The 19,172-nt window shown below is 41.2% G+C and overlaps 1 protein-coding gene across 1 annotated transcript in view; it reads right to left on the bottom strand.

Moving 5' to 3' along the window:
- Positions 1-1,220: 1,220 nt before the first annotated feature.
- Positions 1,221-19,172, bottom strand: part of PLA2G10 (phospholipase A2 group X) — a 35,876-nt gene continuing 17,924 nt past the window's right edge. The window contains exon 4 of the mRNA XM_082262482.1: positions 1,221-2,004. Coding sequence (XP_082118608.1) covers positions 1,817-2,004 — 188 coding nt within the window. The 3' untranslated portion in view covers positions 1,221-1,816. The remainder of the gene's footprint in view (positions 2,005-19,172) is intronic.

Genomic DNA, 19,172 nt, shown 5'->3' with positions numbered 1-19,172 from the left:
TTTTCCTTTTGGCACGGCTTTTGGACTTCCCGGTAGTTATGATTTATGGAACGCTGTCTGTCGAATGATAGAGAAAATGTGATTTTTGTACTTGCCATAAATCCATTTCTCTGAGTTCGACGGACACAGCACTCACCCCTCTATGGAGTTCTGATACTTCTCATATGCTATTGAACTGATTAACCTAGAGCAGAGAGGGGGATTATTTACCAAGCTGAGGACGGCCCATGGGCATAGCCAGGTTTTTTTTTTTTTTTTGTTTTGTCTAGTCCTACTCCTGGACGGGGCAATATAACCCAGTAGTTATTTATGGAGCGCTGCGTCCGTCAATGAACTCAGAGAAATGGATTTTACAGTAAAAAATCCCATTATTGCAACCAAAATTTTTTTCTTCCATTCAGGAACCTTTTGCAGCTCATAACTCATCCAAAGTGCAACTTCTCCCTTTTTATAAGGTACTAAAATGTTACAAAGCATTTTTAATGCAACACGTCAAAAACTAAAAAAAAATTATTAAAGTTTTGCTATGAATAGTAAAAAAAAAAAAAAAAGAGAGAGAAAAATTAAGAAAAAAAAAATAAGGTTTAGTTTGTTTTTCATGTTTCCCTGTCCTAAACACCCACTCATATTATGAGTTAAATGACCAATACAGTATATACTGCTGCCTAACAAACAGCATGTATACTTCTTATATGTTGCAGATATTGGTTTCTGCAATGTTTGTAAAGGATCAAAGCTTGGGGGGGGGGGGGCAGTGATATGATCAAATGTGGCAGAATTTGTGAACAAAATATATTTACAGCAAACAAAGAAACATACTCAAATGAAAGAAGACAGCTTGGTAAACTTTGTATTGCTTCTTTATTTTATATAAATTCTTTTAATCATAATTTAAAAATATATATCCAAATAGTAAAAAAAAAATAATAATTTGGCTTTGGTTTACAACATGAAATTATTCTCTATAAGTAAGGATAGTGGACTTTATCCGAATAGCTAAGGGAAGACAAGCTACCCATAAATTCCCCTAATAAAGACTGCATGTGGGGAAACTAACATTGCTAGCAATCAATTGCCTCTATTGAAACATATGACTGGTAATGGAAGCAAGTGTGATTTAAAGCAAAATTCAACTTTAAAAATATAATATGCTACAAAGTAGGATTTTTTGACAGAAGAGGCATGCTAACTATCTTCCTCTTTTACCTAGCAATTTTTTTTATTATCTTTGTAGTTGTACAGCGCATGCACAGTGCAGTGTACGCTCCCAGCTCATTGGGCCATGGGTCGGGGATGATGTAACTTCTGTGCGCAAATGCAGAAGTCACATTAGTTGTTGCTGAATTGCTGAGGGTTTTCAGAGTACCCAAAATAATCGTAAGCAGAGATGGCAGTGGCAGAGGATACAACTGTGATGGGTGCCTGGACCAATCATTACTTGAGCACAGCATAGAAGGGTAGGTAGGTGTGTGCCATACCTGCAAGTATGGCAAAAGCTCACCCCCTCCAACAAAGTTTACTTCCTCTTTAAAACATATAATCAAGCAAACGATCATGGGACAGTAACAAATGCTACAAATTGGTCATATTTTATCTCTGTTTGCAAAAAATAAATTCTGATACACTCCTGAATTTTAATAGAAGTTAATGTTGAAGGCATTTCACTGCTTGTCCAAGTAGATTCTTCCTTTTAAATTGGTGTCAGGGACATACCCCATCATTTATATCCACACGGGCAACTCAGTCACCTTCATCCAATCACTATGGAATGTGTCCAGACAGATTTTACACAAGTCACATTCCATGAAACTGTTGTTTATCCAGCATGTGCTTGCTTTCTGAGACGTGGGTGCCATTCTCTATAATAGCAGGATGGAGTCTTTCTACCACATAGAAAATTGGGATACAGAGTATACTTGTTATTGTAAGGTGCTTGTCTCAAACATTCAGCTAATTGTTTGTCACAATAGCACAGAATTTTTTGGCAGCGATCATTTGTTTTACCTGAAAGAAAAACATATTTTTTTTTTCATTAGTTAGAATCTAGTTGTATCATAGCTGGCATTTTATTTACCTACTAATTATAGAAGACAGATTCATATTAAACATGTACTGTATCTTGAAAAGGCCATGGACATTGCAGCCAACCACTTTCAGCATGATCCATTGCTCTAGGGCAGGAATCTCCAAACCTTCTAAACAAAGGTCCAGTTTAGTGTCCTTCAGACTTTGTGGGGGCTGGACAGTGGCCAGTGTGAGTAGAAACTGCTCTGGCGTCAATTGGAGTAAAAATGCCCCATTATTGGCATTAGTGGGAGGAATAGTGCCCCATCATTGATGTCAGTGCTAAGAATAGGCCCCATCTTTGGTGCCATTGGGAGGAATAGTCAACAGTCCATATTCCTATCGCACACATTCCTGGAATAAGCTCTTAAGGTACTGGGTGCTGTAGCAACCGCCAGCTGGATGCTGGAACCTGTACGATTTGTAGATATGCGCCTGCACACCAAGGATCATCAATTTCATCCAAACGGTTTTTATGAAAGAGAGATCACATGCCAGAGAAAGGTGTTCTGTGTGGCTCTGAAACATTGCACTACACCGTTTTTGTGATGTGATCTTTCTTTAATAAAATCAGTTTAGGACCAAATTTATGATTCTTGGTGTGCTGGCAAATATCTACATACAGTGCATCTGGAAAGTATTCACAGCTCTTCATTTTTTCCACATTTTGTTATGTTACAGTTTTTATTCCAAAATAGATTAAATTAATTTATTTTCCTCAAAAATTCTACAAACCATACCCCTTAATGACAACGTGAATGAAGTTTGTTTGAAATCTTTGCAAATTTATTAAAACAAAAAAAAAGTACACAAGTATTCACAGCCTCTGTAATTGGTGACAAAGGTTCTTCAGCAAAGTATTGGGCAGTCTTATTTATTTTATTTTTTTTGAGTATGATGCTACAAGCATGGCAAACCTATTTTTTGGCAGTTTTCACCCATTCTTCTTCGCAGGACCTCTCAAGCTCAATCCGGTTAGATGGGGAGCGTCGGTGCACAGCCATTTTCAGATCTCTCCAGAGATTTTCAATCGGGTTCAAGTCTGGGCTCTGACAGAAATGTCCTGTAGCTACTTCTTTATCTTGGCTGTGTGCTTAGGGTTGTTGTCCTGTTAGAAGATGAACCTTCACCCCAATCTGAGGTCCAGAGCACTCTGGAGCAGGTTTTCGTCAAGAATGTGTCTGTACATTGCTGCATTCATCTTTCCCTCAATCCTGACTAGTCTCCCAGTTCCTGCCACTGAAAAACATCTCCACAACATGATGCTGCCACCGCCATGCTTCACTGTAGGGATGGTATTGGCCAAATGATGAGCGGTGCATTGTTTCCTCCAAACATTACGCTTGCCATTCAGGCCAAAAAGTTCAATCTTTGTTTCATCAGACCAGAGAATTTTGTTTCTCATGGTTTAAGACTCCTTCAGGTGCCTTTTGGCAAACTCCAGGCGGGCTGCCATGTGCCTTTACTGAGGAATGGCTTCCGTCTGGTCACTCTACCATACAGGCCTGATTGGTGGAGTGCTGCAGAGATGGCTGTTCTTCTGGAAGGTTCTCTCTCCACAGGGAAACGCTGGAGCTCTGTCAGAGTGACCATTGGGTTCTTTTTCATCTTCCTGACTAAGGCCCTTCCCCAAACACTCAGTTTGGCCAAGCGGCCCGCTCTAAGAAGAGTCCTGGTGGTTCCAAACTTTTTCCATTTATGGATGATGGAGGCCACTGTGCTCATTGGGACCTTCAATGGTGCAGATATTTTTATGTACCCTTCCCCAGATCTGTGCCTCTATACAGTCCTGACTCAGTGGTATACAGACAATTCCTTGGACTTCATGGTTTGGTTTTAGCTCTAAAAAGCCCTGTTTAACTGTGGGGCCTTATATAGACAGGTGTGTGCCTTTCCAAATCATGTCCAATCAACTGAGTTTACCACAGAAGGACTCCAATCAAGTTGTAGAAACATCTCAAAGATGATCAATGGAATCAGGATGCACCTGAGCTCAGTTTTGAGTGTCATGGCAAACACTGTGAATACTTGTGTATTTGTGATTTTTTTTTTCGTTTATTTTTAATACATTTGCAAAGATTTCAAACAAACATCTTTCAAGTTGTCATTATGGGGTATTGTTCATAGAATGTTGAGAAAAAATTAATAATGTAATCCATTCTGAAATAAGGCTGTAACAATGTAGCACTGCCCTCTTGAGGGCTGCTTGATATTGCACTTTTGGGTACCCCCCTGGGTTACCATTAGCAACACTGGCATTCACAATTTAACACTTTACTTCTTGGCTCAGTCAATGATCAGTCCAGGGGTTTGTAGTGGTTTTTGGTGTTTTATTTACATCTGAAGATACAGTCAGGCTGCTTTTTCACCCTGCCACTAGGTGAATTTGGATTGATGGACTAAATTATCTTCAGGACACTCTCCTAGTATCCTCTCTCTTGACCACTGACACCCGTCCACTGACTATCTCACTCTGGGGTGGCCCTCCTCACGTAATGCCCCTTGACACGATCCCCTGTACTTGCGATACTGTTTTTCTACGGTCTCCAGTGTCTCCCCCTCAGTCAGCTTTCCTGGACCTCTGGGTTCAGTTCCGTTCCTCTGGCCCTCAGGATGACCTCCTGATACCACTGCTACAGAGGAGGAGGCAGCCGCCACCCTCCCTCCGGGATTCTGTTTACCAGCCAAAGACCTTGCAGCACATGTGCTGCTGGCTTTTATACAGTATCCAGAAAGCACCACGACAGCCTGTCTCTACCAATCACCAGGACTGTATCAAAGCCTATGTATCCATTTGGTGAGGTTTCCTCCCACTGTCCAACATGCCTCCCTATTATTGGACCAGTGTGAAACACTTCTCTAGACTCAATGAGTCACATACTGAGCAGACCTAACTCACAGATCCTGCTCTCTGCTAGACATAAAGCAATATAGATTTGCCTGCTGCTCCTTTGATAGGCAGACAGAGCCAAAAACTATACTCTCTCATGAGCACCTACCTAGGAGGGTGCTACAATAACAAAATGTGAAAAAAGTGATGCGCTCTGAATACTTTCTGGATTCCCTGTATAGTGCAAGTAATAGTGCCCTATCATTGATGTCAGTGAAAGGCCTAGTGCTCCATCATTGGTGTCAGTGGGAGGAATAGTGCCCCATGGACAAGACAAAGGCAAGCAAAGGGCTGCAGTTTGGAGACCACTGCTCTAGGGCAACCATTCTCAACTAAGGTTTCTCAAGGGGTTGCTGTGGTTCCTTGGGCTTTGGCTCATTAACCCCCCCATCTGATGGTGCTTGCGTAGTCACAGGGCTTACACGACTTGACATAGGCAGCAGCATAACACCAATTACCTTTTTTGCTGTTAGGTTCTCTTTCAAAGGGACTCTTTCCACTGACCACCAGTGTAAGGGATATTTTCTCCACTGTCGCACAGTAACTTTTAGAAGGGGTTTCCAAAGACTTAAATATTATTTTAAGGTTTCTTTTGGGGTAAAATGGTTGAGGGGCTGCTCTAGAGCTGCTTACTTTTCCCAGCTTTATGATGATGCAGACTGTTTGCCTGGTTGGCTATTGTGTTTAGCCTTGGGATTAGAATTTTTGTACTTATTGTAAAATCCATTTCTCTGAGTTCATTGACAGACAGAGCACCCACCCCTCTATGGGGTTTTGATACTTTCGACACTGCTTGTTACTAAACTGAAGGCCTATAGCAAAGAGGGGGATGTATACCACCTAGAACTGCCCATAGGCATAGCCAAGTTTTTTTTTTTTTTCTGCCTAATGTCCTACTCCTGTAGGGTTCTGAATATGGAGAGCTATGTCCGTCATTGAACTCAGAGAAATGGATTTAGGGTAAGTTCAAAATCCTATTTTTCTCCACCAACTGCCAATACACTAGCACTTCTGCTTATTGCTGCTGCACAAACTGCCACTGCACCTGCGCCTTCTAACTTCTCCACTGTATCCTGAGTCCTGACCACCACTGCAGCGTAGCACTTTTCCTCTGACCACAAATGTAGGGGTGTAGTTCTCCACAGACTGCCAATGTAACAATGCAGTTTTACACAGTACTGACGTACGATGCACTGCAACTTGGTATTGTACAATTATAGCAATGGAATTTTTTTTAATTGAGATATTTATTTAACTGAACAAGTATAGCTTTGACTAGTACAATACAATGCTTTTCTAGATACAGTATATCTAACTTATGTTATGACTAGTAACAACAGTACAAACAATAGTACAAACAAAGGGTGTTAGTTTATAGTATTCCTCCATGCTATTCGACATACATAAGCAGAGATTTTATTTTTGTCTCTGTAGAGGCGTTAATACTCAACTGTCCCACCTCCTAAGCACCACCTCTCCACTCCCTTTTTTTTAAAGAACAAGAAGCCATATTATTATGCAGGCATGGATATAGCACTATATTGTAAAGCACCGCGCTTTATAAAAAAAAAAAAGAAATCTATACGGAAAAAGAACTTTGCACACAACCGCATAATACAGTCTACGATACAAAACCTAGATTAGCCACTGCAAATGTACATCAAGGTCTACATTTTATTATAATAGAGACTATAATAGCTATATAAATGCTAAGCAGTGCTCACAATATACTGTAACATAAAGCATTGTAAAACATGGCCAGAATATAGGACCTTACTAATGCATTACAGTATCTGCCCTTTTACCTTCTATGTAGCAAGAATAGTTTGGGGAGAATAATTAAAGCACACTAGAAAACAGTGACTATCTTGTTGGTTTCTTTTTTACTAGAATGACATTCTAATATAAATTACACAGCCACTTTTTAACACTTATTAACAGTTAGGCTCCATTCACACCAATGCGTTTTTTAATGCTTTTTGCAGAAATGCAGGACATTTTTTTAACATGGGTTCCTATTAGACACATTCGCATCAATGCATTTGACTTTTTTTTTAAACGCAACCTGTTTTTTTTTTTTTTTTGCTTTAACTGAGAAGCTGCAGAAAAGCATGTAGTGCGTTTTTACTGTGATTTTGCCGCAATTTCTGCTTTGCGTTTTTTAATCTGCCCAACAACAATTTAAAAAAAAACAAACGCAAATCGCAGCAAAATCGGTGTAGAAAACCGTGGAAAGCACAGCAAAAAGCACTACAGAAACGCTAAAAAGCAACATGCATAGGTGTGAGTCAAGCCTAATGGGCCATACACACTATCAGATTTCCTGAAGACTTTTTCCTTTAGACTTACCAAAACCATATAATATGAGGTCAGACCTAAACACTTTCAATTTGCATGCAATCTGGCAGGATCTTGCACTACATAGAAAAGGTAAATCTGAAGGAAATCTAACCACAAAAGTTGGATAGTGTGTATCCAGCTTAAGATATGTTCTGTTACCTTATTTTCTCAATTATATTTAATTTACCCCTTTTCATTACTTTATTTTTTATCATGCTTGACTTTTCTATTTCCTCTTGGATCTGTAGAAGAATATAAGGTCTTTTTTTAAAGAGGATCTTCAGGCTGTATGAAAAAAAAATTGTCAGCAACCACAAATACTGTAGTTGCTGACTTTTAATAAAATGACACTTACCTGTCCAAGGATTCAGCGCTATCCTTGCCTGGGCCGGTTTTTCACCAGTCTTCGGGTTACTGGTCCTGGCAGGTTTACTAAGGGCTCCTTGCGGCTTAACAGCCAGGTTCCCACTGCGCATGTGGAAGCCAAGCAGAAGTAGGGGGCGGTATCTGTCAAAACCAGGTGCCCACTCCCAAAAAAATAAATTCACCCAAAAGTGATTGGGGAGGAGGTGGGGAAGCTGAACTTCTCCTTTTGGGTGAAGTTCTGATTTAAGTTGGGGTTGCGCCCTAAAGTTGCTTGGCCATCTTCGCATGTCCCTCACCCAGGGTATATAAGCAGTGGGGGGGGGTGGAGGGACTGGGCTTTATGGTGGGCAACAGTGCAGCAGATGAACCCTTCCTGGCTAGAGCCTGCACAGAAGACAAGAGTGCACATTGATTGATTGTGCGCCTCCCTTGGGGGGGCACTTAGACTTTTCCTCACTGGAAAGGGGAGGGAAGCCTCGCTACCCCTTAGTTGGTAAGTGTTATGCAAAAGAAAGTTAGTGCATCGTGTTGACATGTTTTTCAAAGGGAGCTTAGTCAAAGAATATGTGCCACAGAAGTAACAGATGCTGTTAGAGATTTAGAGTTTAATATTTTAAATGAAAAGTCTCTGAAATGCATATGAATGTTATAATGTAATGTTAGTTTTGAAGCCATTTTGCTATGTATGTATATTTATTTTTGAACTTTGTCAGTATGTTGAGTGGAGTTATGTCTCTTACTATAGACTCAAACCATATATGCAAGAGTGGGTGTTACTTTTATATTTAGAATTACTACCTTTTCAGGACACACTTTTTGCTGACATCGTCTAAAGACAACTATATCTACAGACCAAGCAGAAATGAGAAAAGAACATCCTACACTCTGAAGACACGTAATACTTCTCTCTCTCCTTTTGACACGTGAAAACTTTCTGTCTTGTTCTGTTTTATATGTTTTGCTTTACTTTAAGAAAATAAACAATTTTCCTGAAGTATTGTAACAGCTGAGAAGTCTATTTCGAACAGATGGCTCTGTAGATGTTGGAAGCTATGGTACTGGAAATGTACAGTAAAGCACTTATCTTGCTAAATCTAAAATTCTAGCTTGGATTGTCGATATTTCATTAGGGGAAGTTCTCTTGATCAAGAACCTGTGTGCAGTGACAGGACAGCAAAGAGTATGGATTGCTAGTGAGACTATAATCTGGTTAGGCAAGGCTGGGCCTTGCCTTGAGTTCTCAAGGGGGTGATGCCTTCTCATTGTTCCATCCTTAAAAAAGTGGTAAATCTGGGAGCTCCATGCAGAAGAATACAGTGAAGCCACATTTATTGACCCAAGCCGTCGATGCTGGACAGCAAGGAGTTAATGCCCCAATTATATCTTCCCTAGGCATGTCACAGCTCTACCCACTTATGAATTTTAAGCCTCCTACTTGTTGTTTGTAGAATCTGAACAACAATTTTTATAGACCTCTGCTTAATTTTTCACTAGGGCCTGATATTGCTTATTTCTGGAATTTTATCATCCAATTAGAATTTATTGGCCATTGAGGCACCCTTGCTGAAAATGGAAGATGGCAGTTGCCCACAAGTCAGGCCCCGGCAGCAAAGTAAAACTATTTAATTCCTAATATGTGCAGTTCTCAATATGGTAGTAACTACACAAACTATTAGAAGTATTGTAAACATTGATAATAGTATGTCAAAAAACAACATAATAAAAGACAAAAAAATATATATATACTATATAGTCCACAGTGCAGTCCAAAAATAAAAAAATAAACACTTCCAGGCATTAAACATATGATTTGGTGGACTGATTAAAGGAGGTTTAAAATACTTCTTATAGATTTTAGTTGCTACCATATTGAGCACTGCATCTTTTGTGATTTTACAAAAAAGTACAATCAGGGTTGTTAAAGTGATATTTTAGTTACAGCTGCACGTGAACTGATATTTAGTTATAGCTGCACGTGAATGCTTAAAAATTTTCAAAGTAAAACTATTATCAAGAAGTACATACAGTAAAAGAGGATTTTCTGGCAGACACGGATAATGCCATGCAACTAGTGGTATCTGCTGGTATCATGATTATTAAAAACCTAAAACATTTGAGCGGTTCACTTAAAATTACTTTCCATAAATACCAAAACCTTGTTTAAAGGACACCTGATGTCCAGTGCCGCATAAACTGTCAAACCACTTCCTCCCTATATTTAACTATGTTAAGTCTATTTAGAGATATCTAGTGTTTAAATGATAAAAATATAAAGAACTTGGATATCCGGATAAAGCCACATAATGCACGTTTTGCAGCAAACATGACTGTAATTGTTGCATGTATACTTTGTGTGGTCAGAAAATACCACTTTGAATTGACTGTACAGAAATATTTTCCATAAACAGCCCACACATAACATGCTCCTCTTTAAACAAAATTACTAGGATTACATATCCCCACATAAGGTTTAAAATGAACCCAATGACGTGAGGTGTACTTCCCTCCTTCTCGTAACTCTTCTTTAGGCCTGTTCCCTTTTTAACTTTAATTCACCAATATGGAGGAGTTATCTCATGCTATTTTTTTTTCCTGAAATTGTTCAGTCATGTGAAATCGCTATTTCGAAGCATAATATGATAACTTTTAACTGTTGAAAGCTATATTTTCTCAGGAAGCAAAAAGAAAACTGTAATTAAATTCCTTAGGTGTTATACTTTTCTGAAAATTGGGCTTTTTATGTATTTCATTTAAAGCTTATCTCAACCCCAAACACAAAAATGCTTTTCTGAAAATTGGGCTTTTTCTGTGTTACATTTAAAGTGTATCTCAGCCCCAAACACAAAAATGCAACATGTTCCAGCCTACTAATCCTTAAATATGTTGGCTGCATTAGATGTCTTTTTTTTTTCCTGCTTTGTTCATGTATTTTCATCTGGTATTCCTGTTAATAACACACATTCTTCTCATAGGGTGGCTACACTCACTTCTCCCCCATTTCTATGAAGGAGCCAAAGTTGTCACACTTCCATCTCTATTACACTGGGGTGAGAATTGATATTTTACTAACGATAGCTTGCTTTTCCTTTTAATTCACTGGCATGATCAACAGGTAGTTTCTGTACTTGCTGAAAACAAGTTCAGTGTCCACATGTAAGAACTGGTAAACTGCAATATAATAAACTTTTAAGACCAACTGAAGTTGGGCATTGTACAAATAACTACCCCTTTTTTATAGTCTCACCTTTATTTTTCTGCTACAACAATTGTCCAGGGTGTCTAGATATGACTGTGCAGGTCAACAGGCACTAGAGTTAGACCCAGTGATCTCAGTAATCAGCACCCAATCTTACATACACACTCGTCTTCTGTAACGCAAGTTTGAGTGAGGAAACTTGTAATGAGGTGTGTGGCCTTTACTCAACTATGCCAGCACAAAGCACTGAGGGCAGGAAGCAGCATTTTCACTGAGATAATTTTTTTTCCTAATAAAGATCAGTAAAGCCCCATTCACACTTGAGCAGAGCGATTTTCAGGCGTTTTTATTTGAGAGTCTTGCAAGCGTATTATGAGCATTTTAGAAACCTATTACATGCATTTTACAGTTGTGCTCATGAGTTTACATATCCTGGCAGAATTTATGATTTCTTGGTCATTTCTCAGAGAATATGAATGATAACACAAACTTTTCTTTCACTCATGGTTAGTGTTTGGTTGAAGCCATTTTTTATCAATTAACTATTTTACACTTTTTAAATCTTAATGACAAAAGAAACTATCCAAATGACCCAGATCAAAAAAGTTTACATACCCCAGTTCTTAATACCGTGTATTGCCCCCTTTAACATAATTTTCCTGGCCCACCTCAGGTCAACACACAATGAGATACCATAGCTGAATATATGGTGGGAGAGAACACATGAAAAGAGACACTTACCATCAATGAAAAGCTGCTAAAGCCAAAAAGAATTGATCTCTTGTCCTAAACTTGCTGACCACACATCTAATTTGTAAGGTTGAATGAAGGCCACGCAAGAACTTCAAGCTAGCCATCTTACATAGATCTTCCAAGTAATCCTGGCATAACTGCCCCAAAGGCTGCCACCCTGCTAGTCAAATAACCTTGCAACTGTTTCAGAGCAGAAAGGCCTACTTCCTGCATGCCAATCGAATCACCCTGGTAATCGCACAGTGGATGACTCTTGACTCTAAATGAAAAGATTGTCCACTTTTCTCTTTGATCGAGTACACCATTAGCTACTTGATTATGTGTAAGGAACTGAAGTCTTCCTGCTGTGTACCCAGTGACTCTCGTGCGAAAACTCGAGGGACTAATTCCCAATTTTGCTGGAAACTGGATACCACTTTAAAATGTAACTTTAGAGATAGACTTGGTATCAATTTTTCTGGCAAAAAAAAAAAAGGACAAATACAAAAGGGCCCTTGCAGGAAAGTGTGGCACTCTTCAACATCCTTCTGTCTGAAGTAGTTGCTGTCAGAGGAACTAGTTTTACCGCGAGGAACTTCAATGGAAATGAAACCATTGGAGCAAAGGGTGCCTTTCAGTGCTTTCAGACTCAAGCCTAAGTCCCAAAGAGCTAACAAGGATTTTCTTTGCGGTCATAGAAAGATTGTTGACATCAAGAAGCATCTGGTCACTGACTTTTCCACCCATCTCCAGCCTGTGAAAGAAAAGGTAGAGATCTGTACCTTAAATTGAGTTGTATGCAAGACCACACTCTAGAACTCACTGTAAAATATCCAAGATATTGGCTAGAGCAGGGGACACAGAGAAATCTTTTGCTGAACAAACAAAACAAACTTCTTTCATATCCTCTCATATTTAGTGTTCATGAATGATGATCTGGTCTTCACCAAGGTCTGAAAAACCTCGGATCAGAATCCCTGCACCTCTAGTCTGGCCATGCTAATAAAGTAGTCTCATTTGATTGGGATGCTGTCACTGACCTTGCCATAAAAAATGTAATTTGACCAGAAACGGGTTTGGTGGTGCTGATGACATCTAGGGGAGCAGTGAAAGCCAAGGCCTTCTCGGTAGGTGGAAAGGACCTGTATGGCATGGACTCAATTCTGTCCAAATTTTCAGAAGCACCTTTATATTTAAGGAACCCGGAGAGAGACAAAGATCAAACGGAAAATTCCATAAAACTGTGAACCTATCTTGTATGATAAAGTCTTTGCATTGGAATCCTGTTGCAAATATCAGAAGCTACATGTTTAGTGGAGTCTCCCTGAGATCTACTGCTGGAAAGCCTCATTGGGACATTATTGGTTTGAGGCACTTGTTGAAAAAGGCTCTGCCTAACCGAACTGATAGTTGATTTTTCTTCCTGGCAAGAAGACCGTTGACTTGCTGTAAGTGGCTCTCTGCCCAGCAAAAAGTTTCTGTTGCAAGATGTAACAAGAAAAAGCTTCTTGTGTCCCCTTGGCAAGCAATGTAGGCTAATGCTGTTTTGTTGTCAATCAACTTCACTCAGGCCCCCTTAAAGAAGATCCTTAAAGGCTTTCAATGCTAGAAAAGGCTTCCTTCCATTCAAGATAATTGGGGAGTTTGCATTCCACCATGCTCCAATGGCTTTGCACCTGTTGCTTCAGGTTGTGGACTCCCCAACCCCCGGAGACTGGGATCTGCCATCAGAATCATCCGATCTCCTGGGCTGAGACGCATGCCCCAAAAGAAGCACAGTGGCCATGTCCAAAATTCCAAATCTTGCAGAATTTGTATAGGCACAAAGATTTTCTGATCCATAGACAGCTCAGCTCAAAGGCAAATTGAAACGCCCAAGGTACCACCACTGCCAACAAGATCTTCAAAAGATTCTGTAAAAGGCAGACACCTGAACTGGAAGGGACATCTGGCCTTTGATCAGTACATGGAAGTATGAGTCAGCAGGTCGATTGACACTAACTGGTCCTCCAGCTGAACTATCCCTGTGACTGTCTGCATGGACTCCATCTTGAACCTCTTAGTGTGTATGTACACATTTGATTCCTTCAAACTGAAACAGGCGATAAGGCTCCTGCCTTAGATACTAGAAATACTGGGGAGAAAAGCCCCCAGATGATTCTATGTTTCTGGCATCACTGGCTTGATGGCCTTGTAGCTGTATAAATTCTTAAACACAATCTTGCAAATATTTTCTCTTCTAAGATCTATTGGTCATGAATGAAATGCATTCAGCAGTCAACTTTGGAATTCTCCATTGTGCTCCCATCTAACTGTCTTCTGGGCCCACTGGTCTTTGATGATTGTCGTCTAAACCCTCCAGAAGAAGGCTACAGTCATTAACTTCACTCAGGTCTCCTGGCCCCAACTGGAAGAGACTATTTGGGTACACCTTCAAAAAGACCTTCCAGCCATCTTAGCAACTTGCTCTGGATTTGATTTCATGTAAAAGTAACTTTGAGGCACCTCCACTGTGATCTGTTAAATCTGCAGCCTGTCCTATAAGATTTGGCCCCCTGCACCCTTCAATAGGCTTGAGTAAACGATGGCTGCCTCCTCTTACTAGTCTGTGGCCACAGTCCAGACTTTTCCTCCTGTCATTCGCTTGTGGTGTTCAGTGTTTGACCAAACAAAAACCTCCCATTATAGGAAATGTTGAAGGCTTGTGTGGAAGTTCCATCTGCCCTCCAGTGGCATAGCCACAAAGCTCTCATGGCTGTGACTGATTGTGTTAGAGCTTGTACTAGGTCTATCAGGGTATAGGTTTAATTCCTCCAGAAACTGTGACAAATCTTGCAGTTTCCAGTCTTGAATTCAATGCCATTTATAAACAGTGTACATATCAAAGTTAACCTTGTTGCTTGTTGACAGGCAAAAACCTGTCACTGTATAGATTCTCTACAAGTCTGATGGCAGATCACCACAATTTCTGGGTTCCAGATGTGTTTCTGATGCATTCCAATGCATTCAATGCATTTTGCCACTTTCCAGATGTGCTCCATACAGAAACAATGTAACATATTCTATTTTGTTGACTGCACTAGAATTGGAATCCAAATTAAACCCTGTCCATGTGTTCTTGATGCAGAATAAAAAGGTACTGGGCTGCATCTGGTGTGAACAAGTCCACTTTCCCATCCATAGGATCTTCAACAAATTCCCATTTTCTCTTTGGGATTATTAAAGTATTCTATAAAGGCAACTGAGTTATAAAAAGGCAGACACTTGATGCGCCAGACGCTAGAGGGCAGCATCCACCCCTGGAAGCACAGTGCATAAACATGCATCAGCCATCTTATTTGGATAAAGCGGAGAGAACCTTTTACTTTAATTGATCTTCTGATGGGGTCTCTGCCATTCTTCTCCAACATTCTCTTACGTTCTGCCATTATGGGAAAAGAAGGCCCTTGGAAATATCTGCATGCTTTTTGCAGTGCTAGGGCATCTGGCCCCGGGTACTAAAGGAGCCAATGAGATTGAACTCTAAAGTATGTGAACCTGACCTTTCTTCATACATTCTTCAACTCTTCCGCTCTTTTTTGTGTTGCTTGTAGCATGGATATTTGCAGCATACTTTATCCACTTAAAGCGGTAGTATCCCGCTTTTTGACACTTTTACCTACAGGTAAGCCTATAATAAGGCTTACCTGTAGGTACAAATAATATCTCCTAAACCGGCATGGTTTAGGAGATATTTACAGTGCATGCAGCCGCTCTCGCGAGCGGCGCATGCGCTCTGAAGGTCCGGGGGGACCTTCAATTAACTTGCCGGGAGCTTGCCGGAAAATCACGTGCGCATGCGCGGGAGTGACGTCATCGCAGCTTCGGCCAATCACCGCGCCGGAGCCGTCTCTTCCGGCCAATCACCGCGCCGGAGCCGCCGAACCCGGAAGAGACGCCGAGGGATCATGGCAGCGCCCGCAGCGAAGTCCGGGGGTCCGTGTCGGGGCTTCGTTCTAAGGTAAGTTACACATAATGGGCTAGTATGCGATGCATACTAGCCCATTATGCCTTTGTCTTGCAGGTTTTTTTTTTTTTTTTTTACAAGGGTTTACAGCCGCTTTAAGCCCCGGAAGATTTTACCCCCTTCCTGACCAGAGCCAATTTTGCGATTCGGCACTGCGTGACTTTAACGGACAATTGCGCTGTCGTGCGACGCTGTACCTAAAACGTCCTTTTTTCCCCACAAACAGAGCTTTCTTTTGGTGGTATTTGATCACCTGTGCGATTTTTTTTTTTTTTTTTTGATCATGCGCTCTAAACAAAAAAAGAGCGTCAATTTTGCAAAAATAACTATTTTTCACATTTTTTATATGAAATTCCCAAAAAAAATGTAAAAATCCAACTTTCTTAACATTTTAGGCCAATTTTGTTTTATGCTACATATGTTTGGTAAAAAAAAAAGCGTATTTTGATTGGTTTGCGCAAAAGTTATTGCGTTTACTAACTAAGGGAAAGATTTTTGTAATTTTTGTTGTTTTTTTTTTTTCAACGAGTAATGGCGGCGATCTGCGTTTTTTTTTTTTTTTTTTGCGGGACTGCGTCATTGCGGCGGACAGATTTGACCCTTGACTGACATTTTTGACACTTTTGGGGTTACCAGTGACATTACTACAGTAAGTGCTACACATATGCACTGTTACTGTAAAAATTACACTGGCAGGGAAGGAGTTAACTTTATTTAAGAAGGAGGGGTTAAGTGTGTCCCTAGGGGCGTGCTTCTAACTGTGATTGGATGTGGCTTGAGGTGTAAGAACAGAGATCAACGGTCCTACATAGTAGAACCGTATGATCTCAATTCTTACACAGAGGGGAATGTCAAGCGGTTGTGTTTACATTAGCCGCCTGCCTTTCTCCCGCTGTAACGGACAATCACGAGTGTCCGCCGGGCACACGCGCGGGGGGGGTCCGTGAATGAGCGGGGGCGGGAGCGCGCCTGCGGCGGCGCGCGCTCGCCCCCTAGAGCCTCACAGGCTAGCGACGTAGTACTACGTCGCTTTGCCTGTGAGGGGCGGACTGCCGCAGTAAATATACTGTGGGCGGTCGGCAAGTGGTTAAGCTATAGCCTCCTCAATAGGGCTTAGAATTTTTCATATCCACTTCCTTGTGAGGCAATTATTGCAATTTCATTTCTCTGCCACTGCAAACTGCATGCAGGTCCAAAATGCACCCTGGGCTGGCCGAGGCATTTCCTTTTTATGCTGACAAACGCATGTGAGCCAGTGCCACATGAATTGCTTGGGGAGCATGAAAGCCACCCTGTGGAGGACTGCATGGGATTGTCCTGGGCAGGAAAAGATGATCGTTGGCGGTCTTATGTTTTTTGGACCATTTGAGTTCAGGATTTCTGCTCCTAAAATAAGCCAAAACATAATTTGCAGTCCTTTAGCACTCTTTTGAAAACATGTCCCACGTTGCCCCCTCCGCCCTTTGGTTGAATTTTTGTGCCACTAACTGGTGTGGCAAGCTCATCTTTGAACAAAATATATAGAAAAAATGATATTACCTCTCACGTAAAAACATGCACACTGTCTCTTTAAAGCCCCGTACACACGTACCGATTGTCGGCCGTAAATATTCAGCCAACGACCGATCGGCCGATTGTAGGCTTGTTAGTACGATGCTTCCGACAGCCGACAGCGCATTTTCGGCCGAACAGAATCTGTCGTGCAAGCATTAAAATTTTTGTTGGCCAACACCAGAACGGCCGATTGTTCGCCAGTCAGTACAGAATTCGGCCGACAATCAGCAGATTTGCAAGACTGGGCATGCTCAGAGAAGAAAAAACACAGGGAAAGTTAACCATCACATGACATCACTTCTGAAGTCGGCGGATAAAATTCGTATGCAGTCTTTTGCACTTTTCAGCGGACAGGACAGCCCTGGACAAAAGACGGCCGATCGGTACGTGTGTACGAGGCATTGGACTCCTCTGCCTTCATCCATTTACTTTAGAAGCAGCAGCAGGTGAGCTCAAGCAGCCCTTCTAGAGGCAGACAGGAGACACAGTCGGAGTCTGACACAAAACCAGTCAGGCTGTCAAACCCACAGGAGCACACAGCATAGCAGTGGGGCCAAGACAGCACATTCAGAGGCAAACAGGAGACACATCCAGAATCTGAGAAAAAAACTGACGGCTCCCCAGGAACACACTTCACAGCAGGGAGTAACAGCAACAAGTCTTCCTCTGTAGACTTCCAAGACTGTTTACGCCATTGCTTGACACCTAGCAGATACCATTCCGTTCTGCCCCAATCTCCCTGCCCCCCATGACATCATCCACAGCTGCTCTCAGGCTGAAAATAAAGTCAGGAGTGCAGTGGGGTGCACTGCATATACAAGACAGGAAAAAAACCAGAGGGAGAGGTAATGATGACATTGCAGAGCTTTTATAATACAGCACCTGTAAAATATCAATGCTGTGTAAGCATCATTTGCCCGCAGCCTAGCGCCCAGTTTTTAGAAGGGTTTACTTCCAATATTTTGGGTCTTCCAACTCCATGAGGGGCAGAACATGGAGGGGTAGGATCCATAGGGAGTAATGTAGTTGTAGCAAACAAAGTACTTACCAACTGCAATCAACAGGTGGCCTGGAGCATGACCAAAAAAGAACAACACTTTAGTTGGGGGAGGGGCTGTCTTTTATTTGGCTAGGAAGAGGTGGTTCTGTGGGCTCCAGAGGAGTTGTTAACCCATTGTGAGCTGACGTGAGGTGGGCCTGGACATTTAGTTTTGGATGAAAGCTGACTGTAAAGCAGCCTTTCTCAACCTTTTTTAACCCAGAGAAACCTTTGAAATAATTATAAAGTCTAGGGGAACCCCTACTAAAAACAACTCATTAGATAGCATTTAAAAAATGAAGCTTACATTGATGGTCAGTGAGAAGAACACCCCCCTTAAAGACAGCTAAAAAGATAATTTGTGCCATACTGCTGGCTCTTCAAAGTGATTTGGCCCAAAAACTCTGTAGCCACCATCAAATGGGAACTCAGCCAGCCCCAGCTCAAGGAACTCCCAGAAACGTCTGCTTGATTTTTATGGGTTCCATGGAACCCTGGTTAGGAATGACTGGTGTATGGACTATACGGACACCGGTGCATGATTCAGCGCATCACACAGCTCCCTTTTTTTTTGTACAAACTTGAATTGTACAAAATGCACACTTAATTCTTAGCAACGTATAGCGGTGTGATACGCTGTGCTCCTATACAGTGCCATACTATTTTGCACGGTGCGCTGCAGCATTTCTGCATTTTATTGTAGCACTCTGCAGCGCAGCTGTAGGCTGTGTTGCAATGTTAATGGGTCACATAGGAAAAATTGTTTCCTGTGTGTCCTTGCAGTGGCGGATATTTTACCCCGCATTAAAATATCTGCTACCGCATATAGTGTAAATATGCCCTAATAGTTGGTAAATATGAGTGTCAAATGTGACACAAAACATGAAACCGGGGATGCTAAGCACCTGCGGTCCATAAAAGTTTATTGAACCTAATACTGAGATATCTTTGAATAGTATATAAAAACTAAAATAAAAAATCACCA

The sequence above is a fragment of the Pelophylax lessonae genome (assembly GCF_965119305.1).
Source record: "Pelophylax lessonae genome assembly, chromosome: 6".
NCBI lineage: Eukaryota > Metazoa > Chordata > Amphibia > Anura > Ranidae > Pelophylax > Pelophylax lessonae.
Note: the sequence above shows the minus strand (reverse complement) of the source record. Positions and strands in the feature narration are given on the sequence as shown.